The following is a 17,677-nucleotide window of genomic DNA, read 5'->3' as shown; positions in this document are numbered from 1 at the left end:
AATAATCTTAGACGAAGATGGTTGCTATTGTGTTCAGGTCCTACTTGCAGGTTCCCTACAGGCGTCTGGTTGGCCACTGAGATAATAGGATGCTATACTTTTGGTCTGATCCAGCAGGGCAACTGCTTAAGTTCTTGTTTCTTGTTTTGGAGGCTTGAGATTTTGGTCCTATTATTATTAATTATTATTATTATTATTATTATTATTATTATTATTATTATTCCTAGAGGGAATAATAATTATTATTATTACTCCTAGAGGGAACTGGGCTGGTGAAATAAAAGTCACAACATTTTCAAAGAAGGATTTAAATGTTTATTTTAGCCCTCCTATAAGACATGATCACAACTTCTTTACAAAAAAAAAATGCCCCAAACGTGACAACTAGAGAAAGTGCTGAAGATACAGAGAATAACCAGCAAGAAGAGGGAATGTTTTAGCTCTACAGTATTTTCCACTTTCAAGTTCAGGCTTCCTTCTAGGCATTGTATGATGAAGAGGAAACAGAGCCTCCATGTCCTGTCCAGTTGGTGTGGATAAATTCGCCTGGTTTTGACAACAGTTCGTAGGTGTGGGCACCAAAATAATCTCGTTGAGCCTTTGAGAAATTGCATACACATGGTTAGTGATATAGGTTGCCAAAGTAACACAGTCAACTTTCAGTTGTTGCTAAATTGAAAGGAGGCACACTGAGGGTTGCAGCCCATGTTAGTAATACTCGAGTAAAGCGGCTGAAATTAATGTGACTAACTTAGTCCCATTAATGTCAATGGATCTACTTCAAGTAGAATTTAGTTGGGGACATCTAAGAGGTCAAACCCATTGCCTCTACAGTAGAGTCTCCATCAGTGTCGGTAAAACTAAAGAGGATCCTTTCAGTTCAGGGATGGAGAACCTGGAGCTCTCTAGATGTTGCTGGACTACAACTCCCATCATCCCTGGCTGGGGGTGGTAAAAGATGGAGTCCAACAACAGCTGGAGAGCCGCAGGTTCCCCTTGCAGAGGGAAAACAGGTAAAAATACTGGTGGAAGCTGCAGCCTGTATGGCACTTCCAATCTAAAACAGGCAATGAGGAAACTCGACAAAAGGGAAGGAGAGGAAAAGATGAAGGTAGGGATGATCATGGGCAAATGCAGCTACATATGCTTATAACATGGGTCCTTTGAGGAATCGAAATTAAGGGGGTTACCCCGAAGGCCACAAGAAAATGATGGATTTTAAGGAAGGCCAGGAGAGAGGTGGCACCACAAATTGTGCTGGATACAGAGACATCAGGTGGCCATTACCATTGGCCTCTGTGAGAACAGAATGTCAGACTAGATGGGCCCTTTGGCCTGATCCAGCAGCCAGGCTCTCCTTATGTTAACTAGGGAAATGAGCAAAAGATCTGAATGAAGCAAAAAAGGTTGGAGAAGTTTCAGTTCCACACATGCCAAAGCTGTTTTCAGACTGGCTTACCTGAATTAGGTTGGCTGGCAGAGTGTCATGCCTGTACCCATCATAGAAAGAAAGTGCAGTGGTGAAGCACGGCATTGGGATGCCAATTTGGACACCAGTGCTGATGGCACGTCGCCACGATTCCTAAGGGAGGAATGATGTAAAAGTAGTAGTAGTAGTTACCTTCTTAAAAGTTGTATTCGGCCAATGACCCTTCCTCCGCTGGAAACATAGGGTTGTCTCCACCGCTGTCCTTGGGCAAGTGGGACAAAATTTCCCCTTGCACAATGGGACTTTGCCACCCTCTCCTTCCCAGCCCCCCACCTCTGCACACCCTCAAAATCTGCTCCCAAGGGATGGACAACAGACAGCCATTCTGAGGCTGTGGTGTATGTGAAGCTGTTCATAGCAATGCAAAACTCAGTACTTTATCTCTTAACAAACATACATACATACATACATACATACTGCACTTAAAAATGGTCAGGTACTTTCTAAAGCCGCATTCTCCTGGAGCATTTAAAGCACTGCCATACCACTTCAGACAATTCTGGAAGCTGTAAGGTACTGAGAGTTGTTAGGAGAGACCCCACTTCACCTCACAGAGCTGGGTTCTCCGAGTTGCTCCACAATCAGCCCCTCTTCAGGGAACTCTGGGAATTAACTCTCAGCACCCTTAAACTACAGCTCCCAGAATTTATTTATTTGGGGGGGCATGATTGTTTAAAGCGGTATAGTGCTTTTCTTAAAAATATAAGCAGTATACAAATTAAATTAATAATAATAATTTAAATATATGGTGTGTATATGTGGCCTCTTCTTCCTGAAGTTACCTGGCAATTCTCTACCGCCGTCTTGAAAAAGTTGTCCAACAGTAGGTTCTGGAGATCAGGGCTTCGATCAAAAGCTTCTTTGATTTTCCCAAGGAACACACTATGCAGAAGACATGCAAAAGCAGTTAGTAGGATTTCTTGAAATCAGTGAGGTAAATAGCCAGGAACCCAAAAACATATGTGGACCAACATATTGTAACCAAGGGCAGGGATAACCAATGATGCTGTTGGACTCCAATTTTCATAAGCCCCAGCTAGCATGGCTAATAGTCAATTCCCAGAAGAATTAGCAATCTCTCTTCACAGGCAAGTCTGGGAATTGTAGCTCTGAGAGGGGAGTAAGGGGTCTCCCAGCACCCTTAACAGACTACAGCTCCCATAATTCTTTGGGGGAAGCAGTTTAAAGTGATATCATCGTGCTTTAACTGTATGTTGCAGATGGGGTCTGTGTCTACAAATATGTCACCCAGGGAAGAGTGCTAAAAAAGTGTTGTTATTTTTTTAAAGAAAAGGTCATCTGATCCTAAAATCAGCTGGGACCACACCATGCCCATTTTAGAGATTGAGTAACTGATCCACAAAATGAGAAGTTGCAGGCAGAAGCCCTTTCATTTCCTCTGCTGTGTCTAAATGGGAGAAACTTCCTCAAACTCAGAGCATAAGAAGTGGGAACAAATAATTACAAAAGGAGAGACAGAGGAAAGTAGAGGCAGAAGCACTCTTAACAGGCTATCGTTCCCAGAATTCTTTGGAGAATCCATGACTGTTTGAAGCGGTACAATTCTGCTGTAAATGTAGAGAGTAGGTGCAGCCTCAGTTAGAATCTCAACTTTTAGATTCAGTTGGTCTGAGCTCCAAACGAAGAGGATCATCTCCCTGTCAATCAATAGCCCCTGCTCCAATCATATCCTATCTGTCTTGCTTACCTTCGGATGATGCATCCTCCCCGCCACATCAGGGCGATGGCACCATAATTCAGCGTCCAGCCAAACTCTTTTGCCGCTTGCCTCAGCAACATGAAGCCTTGCGTGTAGGAAATAATCTTTGAAGCATACAGGGCCTGCAAGGGAGCCAAGGGACAGTGTCAAGATTTAGAAAGAAGCTTTCAAGTCAGGGGCTGGCTCCAGAGGGTGGCAAAGTCAGCCATTTGCTGAGCCACCAGAGACTGAGAAAGGACCCCATCAACCCAAAGAGAGTTGCCCATCGTCATGGATCACATTAAGTCAGTTAGTGTGAGGGAATGATTGGTTTGCACACCCCACCACCCATTCCAGATTAAAGGAACCCACTGAGCATGTCTTGAGTGAGGAAGCCTATAATTCTGGAACCGCTGATACAATCTCTACAACAATCTGGACCTCAGACAATGGAGGTTCTTGTTGGAGACTATAATGCAGAATGATGCATCTTCCCCACACATAGGATAGTGAATCTCTAGAATTTTGTTAGACTATGACTCCCACCACACCAACCACTGGCCATGTTGGGTGGGGGCTGATGGGAGTTGTAGTTTGACAACACCCGGAGGGCCATAAGGCTAGCCCTCCTTGGCCTAACAACTCACTTTGCGGATGTCCTCCAGAAACGCCGCCTTATTCCCGCTAAACTTAGCTGTGTTGGGTCCACTCAACAGCTTGCTAGCTTTCACTCTTTCGTCCTTGAGGGAAGACAGGCACCGAGCAAAGACAGCCTCCCCTTTGGAGAAAGAAAAATCAAACACCATGGATGACTAAACTGAAGCAATGGCAAACAGGACCACAGTACTGTGTGTACACAGGAGATTGCTTTCTGAAACAACTCAAATTATCTTCCCTAAAAAACTACTGGATATCATGTAATTGGAGGCGGGACATAAAATTTACCCATTTGGGGCTTCCCCCAAAGTATCCTGGGAACTGTAGTCTGTTAAGGATGCTGAGAGGTTTTAGGGGAACCGCTTTTCCTCGCAGTTTCCTGGAAAGAGGGATTGATTTTTAAACCACTGGGAATTATTGCTCTGTGAGGAGAATAAAGGGTCTCCTAACAACTTTCAGCACCCAAAACAAACTACAGTTCCCAGGATTCTTTGGTTGGGGAAAGAAGCCACAACTGATTAAACCAGTACCATGGTGCTTTAAATGCATGGAATCAAGGTGGCCTAAATGGCAGTTACTTCAGACTAAGCACACATAGCATTGTGCTGTAAGCAACCCAACCTCACAAAACAAACTACAATTCCAGATATCAACAGTAAACTCCAAGTGCCAATCCTTAAGCATACAAAAGAGAACACAAACAAACACACAAAGGGGGACTGTATCATCTGGCTTGGAGAAACCCCAAGTTTTGCAGTGCTACAAGAAATGTTTTTTTAAAAAACAACCCACTGAGAACAGAGTATATTCAACAGGAACATAACACTCATTGAGTGCTACAGGGGATTATTATTATTACTATTATAAAAATATTTTATCGGTCACTTTTCTTACAAAAACTGACCCAAAGTGACTTTGGGACATAATTGAGTAGTGCAGATAAAGACATGAATGGCTTGTGGAAACCAGGAATGGAAGCAATTGCCCCACTTGTAAGGACTGACTGCCTGAAAGGCATGGGCAGAGAGAGTGCAAACACACAAGGTGAAAAAGTTCTTCAGATTTCCTGTGAGTGACTCATACTCTCACTGCCGCAGGCGCACTGTTGTTCCTCCACACTCTTGCAGTCACAAAGGTAGCCCCTCCTCTCCCCCCCCACTTTCTTAGCCAACCAACATCCTTTTGCATTGTGAAGGGATGAGTCAGCTGCTTTAGAGCAGGAAATTGCAAGTCATGCTGATGTAGGAAGGAAACAGAACGGGAGGGAGAAAGAAAAGCAAACCATACACCCAATCCATTAGCAATTCACCTGGCAACCCTAGGAGCCAAGCCTTGAACCCTACGTGGAGGTGGTTTGATATTTAAAAGAGGGGAGAAATGCAGAACACAGTAGGAAGGGTGTGCTAAAGAAGAATGGCAGAGTTGATAACTCAGTGGTAGAGAAGATGCACTGCATACACAAGGGTCCCTGGTTCAGTCCTCAGGATCTCCACTTTAAAAGGAGCTTATTTTGGAAAACTGCAAAGGATCCTTGCCCAAGAATGTAGAGAACCATCGCCAGTCAGAGCAGGAACATAGGAGGATGCCTTATACTGAATCAGACCCTTGCTCCAGCTAGCTCAGTACTGTCAACACAGATGGGCAATGGCTCTTCAGGGTTTCAGACAGGAGATATTCCCAGCCCTACCTGGAGATGCTCTACCACTGAACTATGGCCCTTTGCCAGCCGTGAAAACAGCACAGAAGTGTGGATGATATTTTGAGTTTGGAGGATCCTGAGCTCACACAGCAAACTTACTGGTCATCAGGCATAAAACCAGTGCTGTGTAGTGGGTAGTGTCAGGTCTTGGAGACCAGAGTTCAAATCCCCACTCAGTTCACTGGGTGACCTTGGACCAGTCACCATCTCTCAGCCTAACCTACCTCACAGGGTTGTTGTGGAGGGTAAAATGGAGAAGAGGAGAGAAACATGAATGCCACCTTGAATTCCGTTGACGAAAGGTAGCACAGAAATCTAAACAACAACAACAAACTCTTGGGTGTCTCAACTCAGGTCTTTCAAGTAAACAAGGACTACACCACATATCACTGGGGCCCCTGCACCTCCCATCATTGCCACATTTTAGTGCAAATCTATGTCAAAGTTATTTACCAATTAGAGTGACGGGGACCCCGTACTCTAAAGCTGAGATAGCCGTCCATTTCCCTGTTCCCTTTTGCCCAGCACTGTCCCGGATCTTTGGGAGCAAATGCTTCCCATCAGCATCACGATACTTCAATATGTTTGCTGTGATTTCGATCAAGAAGGAGTCCAGCTCAGTCTTATTCCACTGCTCAAACACCTAGGGGCAAGGGAGACAAGGAGCAGAGAGATCAACAACCCTCTCCCTGAGACTGCAAGATCTTTTTTTTTTTTTTTAAGGACATGGAGTGCTCTGTGCTCTATAATCCTGATGCATTTGCTCTTAAGAAAATAGGAAGATGCCTTTGTGGCTCTGCTGTACACCTCCACTGTTAAGGACTCCCCTGCATGCAAAGACAGGTTCTGGTGGATTGAGCGGATGATTGTGGGTCCTGTAGTCAAGAAGGCAGTTTCTGCTGTAGAGGTAAATCTTTGGCTCTTCATATGTTAATGGGCTACAACTCCCATCAGTCCTAAGTCAGTCTAAGTCAGAGATGGGGAATTCCAGATATTGGTGGACTCCCATTAGCCTCAAGCAGCATGGCCAATGGTCAAGGATGTAGTCTGACAACATATGGAAGGCCCACAAGTATCCCATCCCCCTAAAGGCTCCTGGGAGCTCCGTCTAGAAAAAGAGGCTCCCTGCTGAGTCTCTGTGTAAGTGCCTGTTCTGGCTTTTATTTCGACTTATTAAAAGAGGGTCTTCACCCATCAGATTCAAGAGATTGGTTTGTCTTGTGGGCTCACCGCGGCCATCTCATCATGGTCCATGCCTAGCACATCCTTCATGAGGTGGTAGGCTTCACAGATCAGCTGCATGTCTCCATACTCAATCCCATTGTGTACCATCTTTACAAAGTGCCCAGACCCCTCGTCTCCCACCTGCCAGTCATGAGAGAGAAGAATAAAATAAATCATTGTTATTTTTATTAAGATTTATATACTGCTCTTCATGACAATATCTCAGAGCAGTTCACAAGGTAAAAAGACAAGTATATAGTTAAAACAAAACCAACAAAACAACAACCTCCCTCCCACACATATAAAGACTTTAAAATATTAATCAGCCTTATAAAACAAAACAAAAAATGCAAAATACATGTAACACTTAAGAACAATTTATAACAACCCCACCCCCACAATAAACAAGTTAAAATCCCATTCCCATTAAAACCATAAAAATGTTAGCACCAGGAGGCTGGGCCACACCCGCATTCTACCCCCAAAGTACAGCCCCCAATGTGCTCATCAACATTGGAAAGGGTCTGCCTTCTCCCCTTCCTCTTGATGGGGGTGGTGAGGTGTTGGAGAAGCTAGTAACCTTCCAAAAGCAATTCACAAAGAGGGGCATCAGCTTGAAGAGTATCTCTAGGAGCATGCAGAGTGCATCATAAACATGTCAGCTCATCTTACCCAGTCGCAACAGGGCTCCCCAGTTCCTACTTTGGCAGCGATGCTCTGAAATATTGGTTTGATGTGAGGCCTGCAAAGAACCAAAAGGATGTTTGAAAAACAAAGCAGAAAGGACATCATCATGATTGGTTCACCGTCCAGACCATAACAGAGGCTAGGAGGGCAGAGACACGAGACAGGGCATTATCAGTAGTGGCTCCCTACCTCTGAAACCCCCTTCCAAGTGATATTTGGTCTGCCCCTACTACAGAAGCATTTAAGAAACATGTTCACTTGGCCAGGTGTTTGGATAAGGAAATAATTATTTTGGGGGTGCAGTCCCTACAGACACCATTGCTGCTGTTTACTGTATCGCATCTGAGTATGAGTCTGTGTTTTTAAAAATTATGTTTTATTGGCATCTACTATTTTATTGACTGCCCCAGGCAGGAGAAAGGATGAGACTGAAAAATGGTAAATGAGTAAACAAAAATAAAAATGAAACATACATTTACTGCTTTGGTCCCTTCACAACTCAATCTGAGGACCCCCCAACTGAGAGAACGTGCATTTTTCAGTGGTGACTCCATGTCTGTGGAATGCTCTTCCCAAGGAAACACACCTGGCACCATCATTGTCAAACTTTAGGCCAAGACATTCATGTTTGCCCAGCCTTTCAGTTGTTATGTTTGGATCATACCTTGCTGCAATTTTTATTTTTATTCAGTGGTGTGGGAAAGGATTTGTCCTTTTTTACAGTTGAAGATGGAAAGCTGCCTTATACTGAGTCAGTCAGACAACTGGTCCATCTAGTTCATTATCGTCTACACTGTCTGGCAGCTGCTCTCCAGGGCTTTCAGGCAGGGAGTTTCTCCCAGACCTACCTGGAGATGCTGATGGGGACTGAACCTGGCACCTTCTGCATGCCAAGCAGGTGCTCTAGCACTGCTTCCGAAGTGATTTACAATGCAATAAAAACCACACACAGAACAATTAATTGCATATGTAAAAGCAGCTAAAACATTTCCTATATTTTAAAAAATGGGAAAGCAATATATGTGAACTTATATATGGAGTGGAGCAGGATTTGTCCTAAGATGTTATTGCAGGATGAGCACTTTGGGTCAATTAATGCTCTTTTTTCTTTTTGCTGTATTCTGGATTTTGTATCATGTACACTTTCATAATTGTAAATAGCCTTGAGAAACCTATGCATTAAGCAACAAATAAATGCATTAAATCATTCTCGTCACCACTTACCATGCCTCTTTGGCTCCTCCTGGCATGAGTGAAGGGCCGTACCTGGCGCCCTCTTCACCGCCGCTAACCCCGCTCCCAACAAACAAGATGCCCTTCTCCTTGAGCTCCTTGCAACGCCTCTGGATAGGAAAAGAAGGGAGACTCGTTGATCGAAAAATGAGATTATGGGGGCAAAAGCACTGCATTCTCTACTTAGGGCAACGTATATCTCACAAAAGAGAAAGAAAATAAATCTGACTCCTGTACCAGTTAAGAGCTACATAACCATTTGAAACTTAAAATTCTGCACCGAGTAAAATTTCCTTTGCATCTGGTTTAACAGACATTGGTGGGCTTTAGAACATGGAGGTAAATAATCCCTGGATGGTTAAGTCCAGTCAAAGGCAACTATGGACTCATCTCACTTTCAGGCCGAGAGAGCCGGCATTTGTCTACAGGCAGCTTTTCAGGTCATGTAGCCAGTGTGACTAAACAGCTTTTGGCACAACGGAACACCTTGCTCAAAACTTCCAATCCTTGTACAAAACTCATTGATGAGCCTTTGGGCAAAATTGAGAGGCGGGATATAAAAAGCTGCAGTTTTATAAAATACTAGGGGCTGCACCCCTACTTACTTTGCTCACCAATCCCGCCCTTCTCAAAGCCACCTGCTGGTTGCACAAAACTGCAGCGTGACAACATCCTTAGGAAAATATGTATTAGGAGAGAAATGTCTTGCAAACAAATCCTAACCAACCAACCCCACAGGTCTGTTAGTGAAGATAAAGTTAGCTCCCACATATCCTCTTGAGCTCCTTGGAGTATACAAGTATGATACAAATGGGCACCATACATACTGTGCTATCTCTATACTCAGAATTCCCTCCATCAATAATGATGTCTCCGGCACTCAGCAGAGGCACCTGTGAAGGAAAGAGACAGCGTTACATCAGAAGAGGTCAGCAGAGTAATGGCCTATCAGGTCCAGCTAATCAAATGCCTTTGGGAAGCCCATGAAAAGGGCACACTGGCAGCAGCCCTTTCCCACTATTCTTTCCCAATGACTGGTACCAAGAGAGGTTTTCTCTGAATCTAGTGGCAGCTGTCCATCTGCAGAGAGTTGCTGGATCAGTCCAAAACGCCTATCTAATCCAGTGGAACATCTCCTGGGAGGGCTATGAGACATCCTCAAATGAGACCCTGGAGTTAGTGCAGAAAATAGTGAGCTAGAAGGACTAGTGGTCTGACTCAGTATAAGGCAGCTTCATGGGACCATAGCTCAGTGGTAGAGCACCTACTTTGTATGTAGAAGGTCTCTGGTTCAATCCCCAATGGCATCTCCACATAGGACTGGGGAAGACCCCTGCCTGAAATCCTATAAAAGCTGCTGCCAGTGAGAGTAAGACAATATTGAGCTAGATGGACCAATGGTCTGATTAGGTATAAAGCAGGTTCTTATGTTTTCTTCTTCAACTAAAATATGACTGAATTTTAGAGCAGGAAGTGTCTGTGTCTTGGAAACAGTGTTAGAAACTTAGATATATAAGCTAGGCATCAAATGGCTCCTTAAGCCAAGGTTATAGTTGCCAAAATGGAATGTCTAGCTGCTTTTTTGGGGCAAGATGGCTCTAAAGTCTTATTTTTCAAATGATGGACTGACTGTGATTGATTCTCAGTTAAACATCTGGCTAGTTCAGGTAACAACTTTGAGCTAGGTTAAGAGTTTTGAGGACAAAGAAGAAGAGTCACTTAATCCACGTATACACTATTCCGACTTTGTTTTCTTAATGGTGACTGCTCCTGTTCAGGCTGCACAGAAAAAGCATTTATCATCCAGAAATTCATTCTGATTGTGCAGATAAAATATAACTGATAACTTACCATGAGAAACATAGTAAGCTGGCTTAATATTATCTATATTGACTGGCAGTGGCTTTCCAGGATTTTCCACAGGGAGCCTCTCCCAGCCCCATCTGGAGATGCCAGGGATTGAACCTGAGACCTTCCACATGCAAAGCAGGAGCTCTGCCACTGAGCCCCAGCCCTTCCCCACAGGGAGGAAAGGTTCAGCCAGCCCTAGCACTGGCCAATCCATAGAATTCTGGAAGGTGGCATAAAGGGGCATCATTTATAAAAGAAGAAGCAGTTGGTCAAGGATGGGAGGAAGAGATCTGCTCACCAGCTTGTTGATGAAGTCATCCACAGCACTCCCAGCCTTGACAAGCAGGATGATCTTCCGGGGTTTCTTCAGCTTGGAGACCATTTCTTCCAAAGAGTGGGCCCCAATGACTTTAGTGCCCTTGGCTTCATTTGCCAGGAAGTCATCCACTTTGGATACCGTTCGATTAAATGCACAGACCTAGGAGAGGGTAAGAGAGAGGGATTGCACTGGGAGACAGTAGAGCTGATGCCTTTTCTGAAATGCATCCCCCCTATACCTGGTTTTCTAATGGGTTTGTGCCAGGGACATGGAAGTTATTTTCAGACTCTAAGAAGCAAAAGGACAAGACATCTGCATGCTCATTTTCATTATTTCCCCCCATTTAACCAGAAAAATGAAAGGCTTGGTTGGAATGGATTTAACCTGGTGTGCAGGTCATTAAAAAAAACCAACATTTCAATGTATACAGGTTTAGCCAGCTTCTCACACACACACCAGCACTTCCTGCCGAGCAATTATCTGCAGAGATTGCTCAAAACAGTAAGCCAATCTATGTTCTGTCATTTAAGGTACTCAAACAAATAAGAAAACAGGGAAAGACAAGGCCTCCCACTAAATCAGGGACCTCCGGATGTTGCTGGACTCCATCTCCCATCAGTCCTAGTCTAGCATGACCAATTCTTGGGGGTGATGGCAGCTGCATTCCAGCAGCACCTGGTTTGCCAAAAGTTCCTTGCTTCTACCCTAAATCCCCTTCCTTGCCTTCTTGTTTCAAACTTTTCTTATCTCCACATTCATACATTTCTTACCACCAGCAGATTTACTATATAGCCAATGGGTATAATTAATTAATTATATTTATATCCTGCCCTTCCTCCCAAAGGAGCCCAGAGTAGCAAATCCACAAACTATAAAGCAATAAAAACATTTACACTGCAGATGCAGACTAGGAAAGCTTTCTACTTAATTAGAAGAGGAAGGTCTTTAGCAGGTGCTGAAAACACCACAGAGACGGTGCCTGTCTGATATTCAATGGGAGGGAATTCCAAAAGGCAGGGGCCACCACACTAAAGGCCCAGCCCCAACACTGTGCAGAATGGGTTTCTCTCTTGATAAGATGATCTGTTGGGTATATAAAGGGCGAGAAGATTTATCAGGTATCCTGGTCCCAGGCTGCATAGGGATTTATACACCAAAATCTAGAACTTAGCCCAGTAAGTAGCTAATATGCCATGGATGACTGATTTGGGAGATTTTTATCCTGCCTTTCTGTTCCAATAAGCTGGGAAATCCAACCATCACAAATGAACACAGCTGTAATATAGAAACATCTGGAGAACCAAAGGACCCCCACCCTTGTCTTCAAGCTTCTGCCCTAAGATCTCCCTTCCGCATTCTATACAGTACCTAGCAGAGAGAGCAAGAGAGTCTGTGATAAATAATTGCTTAGAATTTAAAACTTCACACCGGGCATTTCCACTCACCACGAAGCCGTGGTCATTCATGTTGAGGATGAGGTTCTGGCCCATGACGGCCAGTCCAATCAAGGCAATGTCTGCTCTGAAAAAGGGGAAGAACAGACAAGGATGCTTACACTTCCCAGAATGGTTTAACAATCCATCCCTCTTTGCAGGATTCTTTGGGGGAAGCCATGGCTGTTTAAAGTGGCATGATGCTGCTTTAAATGTACAGCGCAGGTGGGGCCTGTGACACCCAGGCAAGGGTGCCAAGGAAGAGGGAAGGTTGCAGTTTAAAAACCCAGGCTGTGCTTCTGATCCATGCCTTGCACCAGCCAGGACTGTGTTGTGTCAATTCTAGAGATTGAGCAAGTAGATCTAGAAAATGAGAAGTTACACGCTTCTAGAAGCCCTTTCATTTCCTAGCTGTGCCTCAACAATATGGAAGAGACTTCCTCAAACTCAGAGGGATTATATGAGAAAGGAAGAAGAAATCATTATGGAAGAAAAGCAGAGACAAATGGAGGTAGAAGCATAGGAACTCAGAAGGCTGCTTTAGCAGAGTCAGATCCTTGTTCCATCTAACACAGGACTGTCTACAGTACACTGACAGACAGCAGCTCTCCAGGGTCTCAGATTGCAGCCTTTGTCAACCCAACCTGGAGATGCAAAGGGTTGAACCATGGACTTTCTGTATGTAAAGCAGATACTCTACCATTGAGCTATCACCCTTCCCCAGAGTGGATTTGTAGTCCCAGGAACCAGCAACAACTACAATAATAAAACATCAGGGATTAAATCCTGAGCTTGGCCCAACTTGCACAACACACCTGTGGAGTCTTTCACGTGGCATTAAGCCAGCCAAGTGTTACCAAAACTGGGCACCCCTCTGGCAACTCTCTCCACACCCACACCACCCCCTCTGCCTTGGGCAATGTCTCTTTGTTTCTCTTTACATCTTCTTAAGCCTTGTCCAAACAATTAGCAAAGGAGGCAGTCCTCTGCGTTTGGGCTGTACCTCTTCGGACTGGGGGGAGCCCTCATGCCTGAAAGCTACAGTATGCGCAAGCGCTCACTTTGAATCCCTGTAAGTTCAAAACTACAAAGTCCAGAAGGAAAAGTCAGGCCTAGACACAACTCATACAGGACTAAGCATTGATGACTATGACCAGAGGCTGCATTCAACATTAGTCCTCCTCAGAGTAGACACCACTGGAATTAATGATTTCAATGGGTCTACTGGGAGAAGACTTAGCTGGAGACAATGCCAGGAGCTGTGAAGTATGGATGTCAGGTGGAAAAAATTTTAGAAATGTGATTCTGCCCAAGTCACACCACTCACTGGCCTTCTGCACCCTCCTTCCCAGTGATGTTCTTGAACTGGGATATCATTTGATTGCCAGAACAGAGAATGGTGAGGTAGGTGAGTGGGTGGGTGGCCCCATGCATCACAGGTTTGTGGGCCTCAGAAGGAAATGTGGCTCTTGGGCCAATGAAGGTTCTTCACTCCTGCATTAACTCATTGCAATCCTTGCAATAATCCTGCACAACCTGTTCTTATACAAATCTATGGAGAAGCCATACATTGTGGAATACTGTGCACAGCACCGCTCTCATCCCCTCACCTCAGAAAGGGCTTTGTAAAAGGTTCAGACAAGGGCAAGCAAAATGATCAAGGGGATGGAGCAACTCCCCTATGAGGAAAGGTTACAACATTTGGGGCTTTTCAGTTTAGAGAAGAGTAAGAAGGAACACAAAAGAGGCGTATAAAATTGTGCAAGGTGTGGAGAAAGCGGACAGAGGAAATTTTTCTCTCTCCCTCTCATAGCACTAGAACTAGAGACTGAATGTTGGAAGATTCAGCACAGACAAAAGAATGGACTTTTTTTACACAGCACATGGTTAAACTTTGGAACTCGCTCCCACAGGAGGCAGGGATGGCCAACAACCTAGATGGCTTTAGAAGAGAATTTCAGAATCACACAAAGGAGAAGGATATCACAAATTCTGTGTCCACTGCTGGGAGTCAGTATGCCTCTGATTACCAGTTGCTGAGGCTCACAAGTGAGAAGAGTTGCTGTTGTACTCAGGTCCTGCTTGCAGGCTTCCTATTGAGGCATCTTATTGGTCACTGGGAGAACAGGATGTTGGATTAAATGGGCCCTTGGCCTACTCCAGCAGTCAGACTTTTCTTATTATGTATTGTTAAAGCATGTGCGACATGCCTCCCCATGCTCTGATCATTTATTTATTTATTTATTTATTTAATTTCATCCCACCAGTTGATCAGAGCAAAAGGAAGTTGACTTATGAGGAGTTGGGCAAGTGGTTCATCCAACTGCAGACACTGACTGGCAGTGGCTCTCCAAGGTATCAGGCAGAGAATCCCTCTCATCTCTAAGGGGAGATGCAAGAGACTGAGCATGGGACCTTCTGCATGGAAAGTGAGTGCTCTGCCACTGAGCCACAGTCCTTTCCAATTTACACAAAAGATTAACCACAATCAATTTCCATGCAGCTGAGATTAGCCCAGAAGCAAGCACATCCAACTTGAACCCGCCCTGATTTCTAAAGAATGGCTCAAGAGGCTGAAGGTTTTCATTTCTAATGCTCAACCTTAAAAAAAAAATATAAATCAAGAAAACTGCCTCTTCAACCAATCTCCATGGAGCCACAATTAGCAACGATTGAGATTTCCCCCCCTTTTCTTAAAAAAAAAACTTTTCCAGATCAGAAGATGATCCCACCCCACAGACATAAAGCCCCAGGACCTATTTGTCATGCGAAGGCTCAGTCCTGCAAAACGTGAATCAGTCTGCTGCAGAAAAATTTGGGGTTCACTTTTGCAGCCCAACTCCCCAAGGTACTCTGAGTCACCTAAGTCAATGATCAGTCAGATAAGAATGGATGGAGACAGGAACCAGTGGAGGGAAAGCAAGGAATACCTTTATTTTCCTGCTGCAACAGAGCCCGCCTCCCGCCCCGCAAGGAGGTGAGGGCCCGGAGCTAACAAGCCATGGAAATGCACCTGAGCACCTACAGAGTGCTTACCCTCCTCCCCCCTTGGATGAACCCCACTGAGCAAACTTCCCTCCGAGGAAAGCCTGGCAGCACTCCCTTCTCTTGCACGGGAGTAAGCTTCCTGGAACCGAATGAAGCTTCCTGACTGCGACCCTGCTTACTCGGGAGTCAGCCCACCGACCCACCCGCCTCCACTGAGCTCAGCGAGATGCACTTCCGCATCACGATGTGTTCCGGATTAGGTCTGCTTTACGCACGCTAACTTGGAAGGGAGCTTCGCCGAAGTCAGTGGGGTCCATGGCCATTAATTACGGTCTACTCCAGAGTAGCCCGATGAGATTTACTCGCCTAGGAGCAAACCTTCCCCGCCTTGAACTCATCGGTCATTTACTCTTGCGCGTAACTCAGCATTGCCAAGCGAGACCCGCTAACCCTCTCCAAAATGCCCCCCAATACTTACTGGGCCATGGCGGCGACTCGGGCGGCTTAACTGTAGCTGAGACGAGAAAGGTAGGCGACTGGCGCTCCCAAAGACGCTTCCACTTGGAGCGGACCCGCCTAGGCCAGCCCACCGCAGGGAGGGGCCAGCCCTAGCCCAGCCTAAAGGTCTGCTGATCGGCTCAGGCGGGCGGCGAGCATAGCCCTTTAAAGGCACAGGCTTCTGCCTTTCCATCCCTCTGTTGCGGTCGGATGGGAAATTTTTGTTTTCATTCTCTTTTTTTGGCAATGGTTCAAAGTCATGCATTCGAGGGATGGGGTAGTTCGCCGGCTCCCTTTCCCTCTCTCTCGGGCTGTAAGGCTTTATGCACTCAGCGAGCAAGGCTTCCCATCACTACCATGAATGGCACCATATTTAAATAGACTTGGGCGTATCCGCGACCTTGCCTCTTGCTTGCCAGATGTGTGCAAAGGTAAGCCACATTCTTACTCCACCTGCTTTTGTCTCTGACCCCAGCAGCACTATGCATTCAAAGCTCTGTCATACCACTTTAAACAGTCATGGCTTTCCCCAAAGGATCCTGGGAACTGTGGTTTGTTAAAGGTGCTGGGAGTTGTGAGGAGACCCTTATTCCCTTCCCAGAATGACAGTTCCCAGTGTATCCTAGGAGGAAGAACTGATTGTTAAACCTCTCTGGGAACTGGCTCTGGGAGGGGAACAGCAGTCCCCAAACAACAAGCCAGATACCAGGATTCTTTGGGGGAAGCCTTGACTGTTGAAAGTGGTATGGTAGTGCTTTGAAAGTCAGTGCAAATGGGGCCTTTGTGATCTTGCCCAGTGCCCACCAATGCAAAGCCTCCGGAAAGTTAGCTGAAAGGGAATATGGGCTTCAAGCTGAAAAAAGTTCCCCACCTGTCAAAAATATTTGGATGGATTTGCAGTCAAACAAATGCAAAGCAGGTGTCCCACCACAGAGTTATGACTATTCCTACAGAAGCAAGTTTCATGCCGTGGAAACAGTATTTTATGGGAGGGGAGAGGGATCTTCATGAATCCCCAACATTCCCTACCCCCCACTTTTAGCCCCGCAGAATCTTCTAAAAGCAGTAGCAGGAGGTTGAAGAGCTCTGGGCTTCCTGGACCAATCAAAGGGAGCTTCTTACATTGAACAGCAGATGTTCTGCTGCTGAACCACCAAACACAGCAGCACATGCATGTCATTCCAGGCACATGATTTTATACACACATATGCTCAAGAATGCCAGAGGCATGTTCACAATGGCAATTTCTGACTTGTGTGGCCTGGTCCCTCTGGCTTTCTCTTCCTTGTTTCTGGAGGTTATGTAACTTAAATCCCTTTGACAAGATCAGACAGTTCCCTGTTTGAAGTTCCCTTGCTGGGTGTTTTCAGAAATTTGACCTAGGGTACTTGCAGGCAGCCTGTTTATTGAGCATTCATTCTCATCTGTTTGCAGTGAAATTATATGACACTGGCTATTTCATGAGCATTCATTCCAATTTGTTTGCAAGGGCCTTAGATGACCATTGCATCAAAGCAAGAGTTATGCCATGCTCCCTAGCACATTTCTCCATCACTTTCCTTACCACAGAAAGTTCAGTACAGTGGTACCTCGGGTTAAGAACTTAATTCGTTCTGGAGGTCCGTTCTTAACCTGAAACTGTTCTTAACCTGAAGCACCACTTTAGTTAATGGGGCCTCCCACTGCCACCTGATTTCTGTTCTCATCCTGAAGCAAAGTTCTTAACCTGAGGTACTATTTCTGGGTTAGCGGAGTCTGTAACCTGAAGCATCTGTAACCCGAGGTATCACTGTATTTGGGGGAAATGAGCTTGTTGTGCAATACCTCCCCATCAGCTGTACAGTGGTGCCCCGCAAGACGAATGCCTCGCAAGACGGAAAACTTGCTAGACGAAAGAGTT

At 45.2% G+C, this 17,677-nt stretch overlaps 1 protein-coding gene across 1 annotated transcript; it reads right to left on the bottom strand.

Annotated features, from left to right (window-relative positions):
- Positions 1-292: 292 nt before the first annotated feature.
- PGD (phosphogluconate dehydrogenase) lies at positions 293-15,893 on the bottom strand. The gene is made up of 13 exons (XM_081201581.1): positions 15,758-15,893; positions 12,304-12,379; positions 10,838-11,017; positions 9,516-9,581; positions 8,680-8,798; positions 7,441-7,510; positions 6,775-6,909; positions 5,998-6,187; positions 3,836-3,966; positions 3,198-3,331; positions 2,272-2,371; positions 1,460-1,582; positions 293-598 (listed from the first exon to the last, which is right to left on the bottom strand). Exons 1-13 carry the CDS (start codon positions 15,763-15,765, stop codon positions 479-481), a joined length of 1,452 nt encoding a protein of 483 aa, XP_081057707.1. The 5' UTR covers positions 15,766-15,893; the 3' UTR covers positions 293-478.
- Between the last annotated feature and the right edge of the window lie 1,784 nt (positions 15,894-17,677).

The sequence above is a fragment of the Podarcis bocagei genome (assembly GCF_964188305.1).
Source record: "Podarcis bocagei genome assembly, chromosome: 7".
Taxonomy (NCBI): domain Eukaryota; kingdom Metazoa; phylum Chordata; class Lepidosauria; order Squamata; family Lacertidae; genus Podarcis; species Podarcis bocagei.
Note: the sequence above shows the minus strand (reverse complement) of the source record. Positions and strands in the feature narration are given on the sequence as shown.

Coding starts and splice junctions, on each gene's coding strand:
- PGD (XM_081201581.1), bottom strand. Junction 9,582..10,837: donor ATGACTTCATCAACAAGCTG/GTGAGCAGATCT, acceptor TTTCCTTCACAG/GTGCCTCTGCTGAGTGCCGG. Junction 6,910..7,440: donor GGGAGCCCTGTTGCGACTGG/GTAAGATGAGCT, acceptor CATGACTGGCAG/GTGGGAGACGAGGGGTCTGG.